Genomic DNA, 15,066 nt, shown 5'->3' on the forward strand with positions numbered 1-15,066 from the left:
TAACCTTCCTTTTAATAAAATTTTATGGTGTTCTATCTCTTGATAAGGTATAAAGCTAATTAAAATTAAAACTCATTACAGATTTTGGGCATATAAAAATGTATTATATATCTGCCTTAAGGGAACAATTACACACCAGGATAGTTCTGAGTTACTTTTTGATCAGCATTTTAACATTTTGACTGGAGGTATTTATATTTCTATAAAATTATGAATTTCCTTTATTCCTCTGGAAATAATAAAGTCACCATTTTCCCCACCATTTCATTTATCTCGATTAGAAAGATTTTATAAATCTTAAAAAAAACATTTCTTAAAATAATTATGTGGAGAATTAGTTTTTGCTTGTTATGACAAATAAAAATAAGCTTATGTGTGGCTCTAACACAAAAGTAAAACAGAATGTTTTTGAAAATAAGTACATTCAATTTTGTTGTTTATTAATGAAGAGGGCAGTGGATGCCCAATTTTATATTTCCTTTTTAATTAACAAATTTTCAAATTCTGAAATAATGAATGTTAATTTGTAGAACACATAGAAAGTATAAAGAACAAAATTCAAAATGAGCAATAATCCCACACACAGACTTAAGTGAGGAGTGTCCAGCTCTCACCAGTTTTTTCCCTTCATTTGGCTTCCTGAGGGATTGTAATGGAGATTTAGATTCAGTTCTGGAAGTGAGGCTCATAGTCTCTGTTGCTACCTATAGCCTATAACAATTTTCAGTGGGGCTAACATGTTGCAAAATGCTGAAGAGAGCTGTTAGGAGCTGTTGCTTTACTCTTTGAAATGTATCTGTAGCTGCCCAGAGACTGACTGCCTACTACAGGGGAAAGTTGAGGGAATTCTCCCTTTTATTCAATAAACAAATATCTATTGAGCTTCTATTTTCTGCATGCAGTCTTAAAGACTTTGGTGATTATACTGTTGAATTTAGTTGGAAGAAAATGTGTACACATAAATATTAAATTGCTAGATTTCTATAAATGCCAAAATAAGTGAAAAGTATACCAGTGATTTTAGATATTTGGTAGGAGAAATCACTTGGACAGATGTAGCATTTCTCTCTATTGATCAACACAGAAGAACCTCTTTTAAGGGTCACTGGCTATATGCCCATTAGAAATACTTCCTCTAAAGCCTTACGCTATAAGGAGTCATCAAGAATCATCATGAGACATGACATTCTTTCCACAACCAACAGTGCTAATGTGGTGATATTAGTATATTTTTCCTTTCTTTTTCCATTCCCTTTTCTTTTTCCACCATATCTATTCTTACACATATTTCAAATGAAAAGCTGGGGTTTATACCTTAAATCCTTTTGATTGAGTAAAGCTCAATTTCAACATCTGTGCTAGCCTCAAACTCACAATTAGGGATTTAAACATTTTTTTAAAGGCCTCCCTTGCTATCTGAAAGATTATTTTAATTTGGTGTGATACACAGATTAATTATTGTGAATACATATCACAAATTCTTACCATGGAAATATGAGGGTTTGGTAATATTAGGTAGTACACTAATTGCCAGATTGACATGGACTGAAGTTTTTCTATTTGCCATTTTCAGCACCTACAGATAAACATTGCAGTTATTTAGGCTGAAGTTAACACAAAAATCAAATGGAGCACTATCTCTCTGAAGACATACTTAACCTTTGCCTTTCTTACTTATTCAAGAAAACAAAAGTGCTTTGAAAAAAATTAAAGTCACATAATTATTAGGTAACATTAAAGGTGAGGCGTTATCATCATCATTGATATTATCATTGTTGTTTCATCAATTTTAGAAACTATTTTTCATGAATTTAAAGGGGCATGATCTCTATCCTATAAATATTTGAGTTGGGTTGAAAGAATCTTTTAAGATGCAAATAATAAAAAAGTCCCTCCTTTGCATAGGTTTGGTTACAAGGAATGAATGTGGAGGTAGGAAAAGCAGAAAATTAGAGAGTGAAAAAGGAAAAAAAAAATCATACACAAAGGTGAGACGAAACTTATGGAAGGAAAATTAATCAATATCATTTAGTTTAACATAATTATTCCTTTTCTTAAGCCTTAAAATAGTTCATGACCTTTTTCCTGAGGCACTTAAGACTCAGGAGCACATGAGTGATTTTCATGGTCTTATAAGTTTCTGGGAGAATTTAATTCTCTAAGACACAACAAAATCCCAACAGATATTCATTTTTATATGACATTGGTGGTTGTGGCATGTGGGCTATTTCACAGAGGAAGAATTAAAACCTCCAGCAACCTTCCCCAAAATTGTGTGGAATAGAAAAAGCAAGAATAAGTATAGGAAAAAAAGTTAAAATATAGCTCTTAAAATATATTTAAGGAAGTTGAAGTCTAATCATATGAAAGCTTCTGGGGGGGGTATGTGTGTGTGTATATATATATACATATATATATATATATACATATATATATATGTATATATATATTTATATATGTATATATATATATAAATACATAATGGTGTTCATAAAGGACATATCTGAGATGTGGGATTATTACAGATGCTTTTATAAAAAGTGGTTTAGTAGTGGTTAAGAATGTGGATTCTAAAATAAGACTGACCTGGGTTCAAGTCCTGTCCTCTGTAATCCTGATTAACTTCTGTGACTCTGAGCTAACTTATACAACTCCTGGGGGTACTCTTTTCACTGTATTTAATATGAGTGGCTCTTAATAGACTAGTGTGATGTGACAGTTGTTATATACCTACCCGATAAGAATTTTATGAAGATTATATAAGAAATGAGTATAAAGTACCTGGCTTGATACTCAGTAATTACTTAATAAATGATTTCATTATTGTTTATTTCTATTTTTCTTGCAGAACTTAAAAAATATATATATTACTTTTGTATCAAGAATAAAAACAATAAAAAAAGACCTAAAAAATATTGGGCATGGAAGAGTTTATTTTTACAATATATAGAGTAGGGTAGGGAGGAATTTCTATTAGGAAAATCTAAATTTTTTTCCAAAATAATATCTAACCATTCCTCCATTGAGTTTCACATTATTTCATTAGAAAGTGCAAGTGAGAATAAGACTGATTAGGAGTATAAGCACCATCTGTGTGAAATTTATTTTAAAGGTAGAATGTAGTACATTGCTTATTTGTAATAATATAGCAGGAGTAGATTTATGTGAATTAAACAATAGAAAAAAAATATTTATTCCAGTCATATTTACTCCATTATATTGAAACTATAATTAATTATAGCCATAATTATTGCTTCACATTTGAAAAAAAATTCCAGCCATAACTAATCCTTTATATTTGAAAAGAAATGACATTTAGAAGATGGAAGATTAAGGATAGCTACACATTCTTTGATACCTCTCCCATTGAGAGGTGTTTCCCCTATCTTGAAACTGGGATGAACTTAGTGACTTGCTTGACTAAGAGAATGTAGGAGAAATAACTTTCTGGGACTTCCAATGCCCTGCAGTTTCCGCCCCAACCTTTTAGAATACTCACTCTGGGAAAGCTGGTTGCTGTGTAAGAAATATGACTACCTTGAGACCACTACACTATGATGAAGTCTGTGATAACCATATGGACAAGTTGTATGTAGAATGAAGGAAAGATGCCTAGACAACCCAGCTATTTCAGCCATCCTAGCTTAGGCATCAGACATAAACTAATGAGCCATCTTAGGGGACATACTAGCTCCAGGAGATATGACATGGAGAAGAACTGAGGAATCTAACCAACAGCCAAAATAAAACTCAGATATATGGCTCTAGAAGAACAATTCCAACCATCTCTAGCCAATCAAGGCATCCCAGGTGAGGCCCCAGACATCCTGAAGAATGTACCATCCCCCATTGTATTCCGCTCAAATTCCTGACCCACAAATCACGAATATAACAGAAGGTGTTATGCAGCAATAGATAACCAGAATAGGGCTCCTGTTTATTGATCAGATGCACTTTAGGTAGATTTACTGATAAGCTACTTAACTGTCTTTTTTCCCATTAATATCACACTCCTAAGTCAATCATTCACTAAAATTAAGCTGAGTGTATAGTCATAAGAAGTTGCTACATGAGTAATTAAAGCATAAGCAGCAAGCCAATTAAAAGATTCAACACATTTTTTTTTCAAAATATCAATTCTTTCAATGTATTCTTACCAAAGCAAACTCATGAGATATCCTTCCATCTGGAGGCAGTTTTGCACCAAAACCTAAAGCTGGGAACATTTTATCACTGTCATAATCTTGAACGATTTCTCCCACGGCTTTCAGTGCCATACCATAGGCATTCAGTTGATAAGGATTCATGTAGTGGAGAGAAGTGGGTTGGGTAGGGTTGCCTGATGACAGAAAAAAACATTTCAAACGTGAGTGATCAGGTTAAACATATAATTTTTTGGACATATTTCTTGATATCTATTTCAGGTTTAAATATTAAAAATAATGTTTTCTGCCTACATTCATATTATGTTAAATATCTTCTTTTGGATAAATATTGACATAGAGATATTTATTAAATTAGATCAGATATGTAGAAAGTTTCCCAAAGATATGCTAAAGCATATGTAGATTTCTTCAAAAATTATTTCTCATTGTCAATGTCACAGGCTATTATTGAGTTTCAGCCACAGAAGCATAAAAGTATTTTTGTTAATCGTATTTTATTGTAATCTTTATTTTTTAAAATTGTGTGCCTTTGGTTTGAATCCTTATGCTATAATCAGAGGACCTAACTTATGTAATAGGCTTCAATAATTATGAGGCCTTCCTAAAGTTGTATCACAAACATAAATTGAATATTTGAGACATATCTTAATTTAATCACTTGAAAAGAAGAGAGTGTAGAGATTTTCAAATTCATGCTAATTAAATATCTAGAGCTGAAAAATTATTCAGAGTTTCTAACTAGACATTTAGCTAGGAGTCAAAAGGCTCGAAGTCGGGTCTTGCCATTTGCAGGACAACTATATAATTACTATGATAAATCCTACCACAGTATTTACTGGGAAGACAAAATAAGATTATGTGTGTGAAAGTGATTAAAAATTATAAAGTACCATAGAAATGTAAAGTTTAACTACTACTGTTATTATTGTCTGGGTCATCCACAAATGTAGGATGTTTCATTTGAATGAGTATGAGAGAGAAAGTAATATATGTACTACCACTCAAACACATTGAGATTCACATTCAGTTGCCCTAATTATCAGCACAAAGGCAGCCCGAAAATCCCTTTAGTTTCTTAAGTGAAAATGGAAATTAAATGGGACTTGTAACAGCTCATAAAGCTCAATTCTACATTAAAACATTGTCCAAAGAAGAAATGCCTCAAGGCATAGTTCTTTTTTGATAGGGAAAAAATAATAATAAGCACTTGAGATCCAGAGAGAAACAAAATAAAGATCTCCCTTTGGTTTATAATGTATATAATAATGCCCAGACCAATTTTGGTTTCAAGATAATTCATTGCGTACATGCATTTATATTTCCAAAGGGTTATCAGCATTCAAGAGCCAAATGACAAAATTTCTTTAAAAAGTGTCTTCTGACCAAGATGGGCCTTAATGTTCCCCTCAGCTTGCCTAAACTTAAGAAAGGTTTCTCTTGACTATAAATCCCTGACCTCCTGTTTCTTAGAACATTTACTTTAGAAAACTTGAAATTGTGAATTCCTTCTCTGTTCCTTTGAGATGTAAATCTTCTACAATCCAGGAATGTCTTCTTCAGGGACCTGGGAGCCATCCCTTTGAAATGTAATCACCAAGAAAAATATCACCTCTGTTGCCTAGTCTCTATGGGAGAGCAGGAGCCTACCTTCAGTAAGTGCTAATTAGTAAACACAGATGGCCTAATCACACAGACCAATTTCCCCTCCAATCTCTCAGTACTTTTCCACTAGCTCATCACAGCACTTAAAAACCCTCTCACCTTTTGCTTTGGAGGAATTGAGTTCAATTTCTTTCATTGCAATAGCTTTGATTTCTATTGCAAAAATCCTGAAACAAGCCTTCCTTGCCTGTTTAAATTATCTGGTGCAATTTTTCTTTGACAGTTCTTTCTAAAGCAGGGATTTTGCCTCTTGTTCAAAAGCCTACCGGAGCCATAGATAAACGATACCAAGACTAAGTTGTTATTTAACACAACTCTCAAATGTAAGAAGAATTGTTACCCATCGCTTGCAATATGCAACTAATTCTATTTCTCTAAGAAAACCACAGCTTAAAGCTAAAATAAAAAAGCTACTAATACCCCAGCGTATCTAAACATCTTAGCCTATCATGCACAGCAGCGCCCAATCCTACCCATTCAAAGATGTTCCTTATCTCTTTGTAGCATCTTCATCCAGACCAATCTCTTCACTATACCACTAATGATGTTTTCTTTTCCATCCCTAACTCTCACTTTGCCACCTTATCCTGAAATTCACTTTCTCCTCCTCCAGCTTATGTCTCACATGTATCAGACAACCTTCCTTATTTATTCCAGCCCTTATTGTCTTTCCTCTCCTACTCTTATGCTCTTGTGTTCCGTATCACAAAATTTGGCAATTCCTTGAATCTGGGACCATATTTGTACCAGCTCTGTAACAGCAGCAATGCATATGGAAAAATGAACTTTTAGTAGGTTGGTAACATTGAGTTATCAGCTAATAACAATAATAATTATAATAGCATGGAATGTAACATGAACTTACTTCATATCTCACGTAATCCCTTTTCAACAAACCTATGACATGGGTACTTTTATTACACCTATTTTTCAGATCAAATAATTTTCAGATTAAATAACTTGACCAAATCACACGGTAATAATTGGTCAAACTAAAATATGAATCTAGGCAGATTCCATAGCCCTTATTCTTAGTTATAACTGTTTGCTTAAAGGATTTTGAAATATTTTAAACCCTGAATATTTTCAAACATATCTGATTTTATTTTAAAGGTACACTATGCCTTAAAAAAAAAAACTTGAATATGCTCTTTTTTTTTTTTTGTGGTACGCGGGTCTCTCACTGTTGTGGCCTCTCCCGTTGCAGAGCACAGGCTCCGGACGCACAGGCTCAGCGGCCATGGCTCACGGGCCTAGCCACTCCGCGGCATGTGAGATCTTCCTGGACTGGGGCACGAACGCATGTCCCCTGCATCAGCAGGTGGACTCTCAACCACTGCGTCACCAGGGAAGCCCTTGAATAGGCTCTTTTAAAAAGCTTCATTGAGATATAATTCATATAACTTATAGTTAACCCATTTAACATGTACAATTCAATTATTTTAAGTATATTTACAAATAAGCAGAACCATCAATACAGTCAATTTTAGAACATTTTCATCACCTCAAAAAATGTACTTATTTACAATCATTCCCTTATTACTCCATCCAGCCCAGCACTAAACAATGACTAATCTACTTTCTGTCTCTTTAATTTGCCTATTCTGGACATTTCATATAAATAGAATTACACAGTATGTGGTCAATTGTGACTAGGTTTCACTTAGTACAGTGATTTCAAGGTTCATCTGTGTTGGTACTTCATATTTCATTCCTGTTTATTGCTGAATAATATTCCATTGTATGAATATACCACATTTTAAAATCAGTTTATCAGTTGATGGACATTTGGGTGGTTTCCACATTTTGGCTATTATGCTGCTATAAACACTCATGTACAAACTTCTGTGTGGATATATGTTTCCATGTCTCTTGCATATATATCAAGGGTGGAACTGCTGGGTCATATGGTAACTCTATGTTTAACAACTTGAAGAACTGCCAGAGTCTTCCAAAGTGGCTGCACTATTTTACATTCTCATCAGCAGTATACGAGGGTTCCAACTTCTTCACATGCTCACAACGCTTATTGTTTTCTGACTTTTGGATTATAGTCATCCTAGTGGGTGTGAAATAGTATCTCATTATGATTTTGATTTGCGTTTCCTGATATGTAAGTATGCCAAGTACCTTTTCATGTGCTTACTGGTCATTTGTATAGCTTTTCTGAATAACTGGAATACCACTTTTAATTGGGTTGTCTGTTTTCGAGTTATAAGAGTTCTTTATACATTCTAGATACAAGTCCTCTATGAGATATTTGATTTGCTAATATTTTATTCCATTCTAAGGTTTGTTTTTTCACTTTGTTAATTATGTTCTATGGAGCATAAAGAAGTTTTAATTTTGATGGAGTTCAATTTATTTATTTTTTACTCTTGTTGCTCATGTGTTTGGTGTCATATCTAAGAATCAATTGTCAAACCCAAGGTCATGAAGATATATCCCTATGTTTTCTTCTAATAGCTTTATAATTTTAACCCTTACATTTAGATTTTTGATCTATTAAGGGTCCAACCGCATTCTTTTGCCTGTGGCTATCCAGTTGTCCCAGTGTCATTTGTTGGAGAGTCTATTCTTCCCCCATTGAATTATCTTGGTACCCTTCTCAAAATCAGTTAACCTTAGATGCATGGGTTTATTTCTGGAATCTCAATTCTATTTCATTGATTGATATATCTATCTTTATGCCAGACCTACACTGCCTTGATTACTGTTGCTTTGTACTAAGTTTCAAAAACGAGTATGAATCTTCCTACTTTGTTCTATTTTTTAAAATCTGCTTTGGTTCTTCTGGGCCCCTTTAAATTCCAACTGAATTTCTGGGTCAGTTATCCATTTCTTCAAAAAAGATCTTTCAGATTTTGATAGAAATTACAGTGAATCTGTCAATCTCTTTGGAAAATATTGCCATCTTAACAATGTTGAATTTTCTAATCAATGAATGTGGCATATTTTTCAACTAATTTAGATCTTTAATTTCTTTCAAAAAATTTTCAGAATATAATTTTAGGGTATAAGTTTTGCACTCACTTTGTTAAATTTATTCCTAAGTACTGTATGCCTTTTGATACTATTGTAAATGGAACTGTTTTCTTATTTTCATATTGTTCATTGGAAGTGTATAGAGAAAGAATTGATTTTTATATATGGATCTTCCATCCTTCAATCTTGCTGAATCATTTAATAGTTCTAATAGATTTTTTAGTGGATTCCTTAGGATTTTCTACATAAAAGATTATGTCATCTGCAAATAAAAATAGTTTTACCTCTTCCGTTCCAATCTGGATGTCTTTTATTTTTTTTCTTGCCTAATTGCCCTGGCCTCCAGTACAATGTAAAATAGAAGTAGCAAGAGCAGACATCCTTGTCTTTTTCCTCATCTTAAGGTGAAAGCATCCAGCTTTTCACCCTTAAGTATGATGTTGGCTATAGGTTTTTATATTTTCCCTTCATAAGGTTAGTAAGTCACTTTCTATTCCTAGTTCATGTGGTTTTATTAAAAAGTATGTTGGACTTTGTCAAAATCTTTTTCTATATCAATTGACATGACCATGTGGTTTTTACATTTTCTTCTATTGGTACAGTGTATGCCATTATTTGATTTTTGAATATTAAGTCAACCTTGCATTCCTGGGATAAATTTTAATTGGTCAGGGCATATAATTCTCTACATATGCTGCTGGATTCAGTTTGCTAGTATTTTGTTAAGGGTTTTATATCCATAAAAGATATTGTTCTTTAGTTTTTCTTACAATGCTTTTGTCTGGTTTGGGTATCAAAGTAATACCTCTTAAAATGAGTTGGAAATTGTTCCTTCCTCTTCCACTTTTGGAAAGTGTTCCTTCCTCTTCTTCTTCCAATTTGTGAAGAATTGGCATTAATTCCTCTTTAAATAGAGTTCATCAGTGAAGCTGTCTACACCTGGGTTCACATAAACTTTGTGGATAGTTTTTAAGTTACTAATTCAATCTCTATTATGGATCTGTTCAGATTGTCTATTTTCTTAAGTCAGTTTCAGTAGTTTGTATCATTGTATTGAATAAATTCTCACCCTTCTAGTGGTGCTAATGTTCATCAATAAATGAAAGCTAGCATTTTAATCCAGTTGGATTTTGGTGTATATGTTTCCTATATTACTGAATAAAACACATGTGTAAAAATCATTAACTTGAAGCCACAATATTGGAGAATAAATTTATCATGTAGTCAAAGATAAGCTAAATTAGAATTTGGTCTCCTCATCTCTATTTGTAACTCTACTGCCAACAAGTCAAAATGTGTTGATTAGTAAAAGGATTTTTCTAGATCTGAGTTTTCTTATTTGTATAAGAGGATGATGGTTGGAGTAAGTGATCTCTTACCTAAAAATTCTATTATTTTGTGAAATGTGAGTGAATATGAGAGAAATGTGAAGTGAATTTAATGTGAGAGTTACAGCACAATAAATAATTTGAAAAGAAAACTAGATAAATATATAAACTAATGGCAACTTCTGGTAAAAGTTAAAATATGAGACTCAAGGGTGTGGTGAAAAGGGAACCCTCCTGCACTGTTGGTGGGAATGTAAATGGAAACAGCCACTATGGAAAACACTATGGAGGTTCCTTAAAAATCTAAAAATAGAACTACCATATGACACAGCAATCCCACTACTGGGCATATACCCTGAGAAAACCATAATTCAAAGAGACATATACCACAATGTTCACTGCAGCACTATTTACAATAGCTAGGACATGGAAGCAACCTAAATATCCATCAACAGATGAATGGATAAAGAAGATGTGGCACATATATACAATGGAATATTACTCAGCCATAAAAGGAAACGAAATTGAACTATTTGTAGTGAATTGGATGGGCCTAGAGTGTGTCATACAGAGTGAAGTAAGTCAGAAAGAGCAAAACAAATACCGTATGCTAACACCTATATATGGAATCTAAAAAAAAAAAAAAGGTCATGAGGAACCTAGGGGTAAGACAGCAATAAAGACACAGACCTACTAGAGAATGGACTTGAGGATATGGAGAGGGGGGAGGGTAAGCCATGACAAAGTGAGAGAGGGGCATGGACTTATATACACTACCAAATGTAAAATAGATAGCTAGTGGGAAGGAGCTACGTAGCACAGGGAGATCAGCTCAGTGGTTTGTGACCACGTAGAGGGGTGGGATAGGGAGGGTGGGAGGGAGGGAGTCGCAAGAGGGAAGAGATATGGGAACATATGTATATGTATAACTCATTCACTTTGTTATAAAGCAGAAACTAACACACCATTGTAAAGCAATTATACTCCAATAAAGATGTTAAAAAAAAAAGATGTGGCATATATACATACAATAGAATATTACTCAGCCATAAAAAGAAATGAAATTGAGTTATTTGTAGTGAAGCAGATATACCTACAGTCTGTCATACAGAATTAAGTAAGTCAGAAAGAGAAAAACAAATACCATATGCTAACACATATATATGGAATATAAAAAAAAATGGTACAGATGAACCTAGTTGCAGGGCAGGAATAAAGATGTAGACATAGAGAATGGACTGGAGGACACGGGGTGGGGGGGGGAAGCTGGGGCAAAGTGAGAGTAGCATCGACATATATACACTACCGAATGTAAAATAGTTAGCTAGTGGGAAGAAGCAGCATAGCACAGGGAGATCAGCTCGGTGTTTTGCGATGACCTAGAGGGGTGGGATAGGGAGGACAGGAGGGAGGCTCAAGAGAGAGGGGATATGGGGACATATGTATGCATATGGCTGATTCACTTTTGAGTACAACAGAAATGAACATAGTATTGTGAAGCAATTATACGCCAGTAGAGATCTAGTAAAAAAAAAATGATAATAATAAGATTCATGTTCTTATGATACATAATAACTGATTTTAAATGATTGTTCTGTTTGAAACAAAGTTACTTCAAAATAAAGTTAAAAGTCCACTCTCCTTTCTTAAAATGTTTGATATACAAATTAGGAATATCCATACATGGGTTGTTACATGATGGTCCATCTAAATTAATTAAATATAAATGTGTTAACATAAGTAATTCTTAAAAATAATTGAGTAAAAGAAAAGTAAGCTGCTACTGTACATGTACTTGAATTACATTTGTATAAATTAATACACAGAAAAGTAGTATAAAAATGAGGATTATAGTTAGACACACTTCAGAACTGTAGTTATGAATGGAGAAGAAGGGAGTGTAGAAAAATGGGGCAGGGTACACAATGAGCTTAACTAGATCTAAATTTTTCCTTTTAAAAATATGTAAAACATAAAAGACAATATTTCAATATTTAATAAATTTGAATGGGACTATTATGTGCTTTTGTTTTGTTTCTTATAGTCTTTTGTATATCTGAAGTATTTCATAATATTGAAAAAAGAAAAGTTATCTGAATTTTATAGGAAACACTTCAGAAGTATGTATTCATGGAAAGAAAACATCTAAACCTCATGAAAATAAATATATATATTTTAATGTAATTGCTGATAATTTTTATTATGGGATAGTCATAATACTCACCATTTGATGCAGTAAAATCAATAGCCACTGTGAAATTGATTTGTGTTCTAAAATATAAGTAAATTAGAATCATTAATAACTGAATAACCTCATACAAAGAAGTTTGATTTCCAGTTTTGTTATATTTTTAACATCACTAAATTTCTTAAATTACTAGCAACTATGTTACAGCACACACTGAATAGTATCACTTAGGCAGTTTTACAAGCTAAGAACCTGGCAAAATACCTTTACGACCATGCAACTGTAAAATACAAAATAAAGCATCAGGAATAAAAATAGCTCCCAGTTGAAAGCACAATAACTAAGTGAGGAGCTCATAATGAAGTCAGACTATAAATAATTATTTGCCAGTCTCCAATGTCAACATTTATTATTAATTTGTTTTCAAAACTATTCTGTAGTCGATGTGAAATTATTATGTCCTTAAAAGTATGGCATTGCTAAAATAATGTCTAATTATATCGTTCCTTAAACTAATTCCAACAATCCTGAAAACAGGATTTTCTTTTGCTTTCTTCAGAACTCAAGTATTTCAAATACTAATCAGTGCTCAGTGCTCACAGCATTCCTGTGTACTTGTGTGTATTTATAGATATGGATAAATATTTATATAGATGGAATTGTTATATATACTTAAAACTTTCAGCACATGGTAGTTACCCAAAATTATTTTACTGTATTAGTGTTTTTTTTTTCTTTTTTTCCCCTGGTAGAAACCAAGGAAGTGGCATTCACATTAAAAATTCACTCTTTTGGATATACCTCTAAGTCTTTCTATATGTAATTCCACTTTCTCCCCAAAGAAGGCATAAAAACACAAATAATGACAATGATATAATTACTGGGATAACCTGTTGTCACATCTAATTTACAAAATAATTTTTAAATTTAAAAATAAATAATCTGAAAACATCATTACTTAGAATATTTTAAATACCAAATTAATTTTGATACACTGCACAATTGATTTAACACTTCAAAGTTTGAGCTGTTATTTATTTATTTATTTATTTATTTATTTATTTATTTTTTGCTGTATGTGGACCTCTCACTGTTGTGGCCTCTCCCGTTGCGGAGCACAGGCCCCGGACACGCAGGCTCAGCGGCCATGGCTCACGGGTCCAGCCGCTCCATGGCATGTGGGATCTTCCCGGACTGGGGCACGAACCTGTGTCCCCTGTATCAGCAGGCGGACCCCCAAACACTGCGCCACCAGGGAAGCCCTGAGCTGTTATTTAAATGGTGGTGTGATGATGATGAGGATGGTGATGATGATGGGTATGGCACTATAGGGTCCCTTGTAGTTCTCTTAGTATAAAGTATAGTAACATTTCCTTCTTTCTATAAAAATTCAGCTGAAAAACCCTTAATACTGCTCAGGTGTTGAAAACAATTCACGTTTTTTCCCTAAAGAATAAACAACCTTTTTTGTTTAACATTAATAAAAAGTAATATAGATTCTCTTTATAGCTATATGGTAATTTTTTTTCTCAGAGTAGAAATTAGGTTTAGAGGCTAAGAATATAGGCTAATTTGGAGCATAACACTTTTAGCACATAAAGCTTTTAGAAAAAGAATCAGTGAAACATTTGGGAGAATATTTTGAGATAATAAATCCATTTGAGGAATTGAAAAGAACAGTCACCATCAGGACATTGCTTTGTCATTCTGCTGCTAGAGAGAAAGTGACTATAATACAGGGTATAATATGGTATATTAGAAAGGGTTTATTAGCTTTTGAGTTTGAAAGGACTGGGTTTGAATTTCAGCAACCCAGTTGCTGCCATTAGCCAAGTTTTAGAACTCTCAGAAGGCAGGTACCTGGCACATTACCATTAAGCAAGGATGGACAGAAAAACTACATGAAACATTATATTTGTGTGTGTGTGTGTGTGTGTGTGTGTGTATAGACAGACAGACACACACATATATATAAAACATATACATATAGAATGTGTTTTTATATAGCTTTTATCAATTAACCTCATAATAATTTTTAAAGGAAGGTACTAGTATTCTCCTTTTATAGACGAGGAAATCTATGCTCATAAAACTTAGCTTCCCACATAAGTAATAAATGTCAGTACTGGAATTCAAATTCACATGTAACCTCCAAGACCATATTTATAAACTCGATGCTACTCCAATTGTACAATTAAATATTTGTGAACTGTCTGGTTATAATAAAAACACAATAAAGGATAGTGATTATTATGTTACAAACTGAAAAATGACACTATACAGATATCGTTAATGATAAAGATACCAGGACATAGTCTCATGCTCGGGCAAATCTGTCCTTCTTCTATCACTTATGTTACATACATAAATCACAAGATAATTGTTATAAATGCCTTTTTATGTTCTTTTACTCAAATGACACTTCCTTAGGAATGAAAAATAACTCTAAGCTTCAAGAACATGGGTTTTAGCACATTATAAAAGTCAATATAGCAGTTGTGTCTTTGGTTCAATCTTCCTTAGGTTTCAGGGATAGACACCTTGTTTTGGCTCAACTCTCTCTTATAGCAGTGTCTGCTTTCTACATATTGGAACATCACTGTGTTTACTGGATGAATGTGTTCATTTTATGACTGTTTCTCATATATTTTCCAAGGTAGCCCAGGATGTGTAGCATAAATACCAACTTCTTAGAAGCATTAGTTGTAGATTAAAAAAAAAACTTCAATAATCAGAG

The 15,066-nt window shown here is 33.2% G+C and overlaps 1 protein-coding gene across 2 annotated transcripts in view; it reads right to left on the minus strand.

Moving 5' to 3' along the window:
* Positions 1-15,066, minus strand: part of CPNE8 (copine 8) — a 229,608-nt gene that overhangs the window by 42,490 nt on the left and 172,052 nt on the right. For both annotated transcript variants that reach the window (XM_081247806.1, XM_081247807.1), the window contains exons 9-10: positions 12,366-12,412; positions 4,158-4,339 (exon numbers count right to left, since the gene is read on the minus strand). In XM_081247806.1, coding sequence (XP_081103932.1) covers positions 4,158-4,339; positions 12,366-12,412 — 229 coding nt within the window. The remainder of the gene's footprint in view (positions 1-4,157; positions 4,340-12,365; positions 12,413-15,066) is intronic.

The sequence above is a fragment of the Mesoplodon bidens genome (assembly GCF_964165515.1).
Source record: "Mesoplodon bidens genome assembly, chromosome: 11".
Lineage (NCBI taxonomy): Eukaryota > Metazoa > Chordata > Mammalia > Artiodactyla > Ziphiidae > Mesoplodon > Mesoplodon bidens.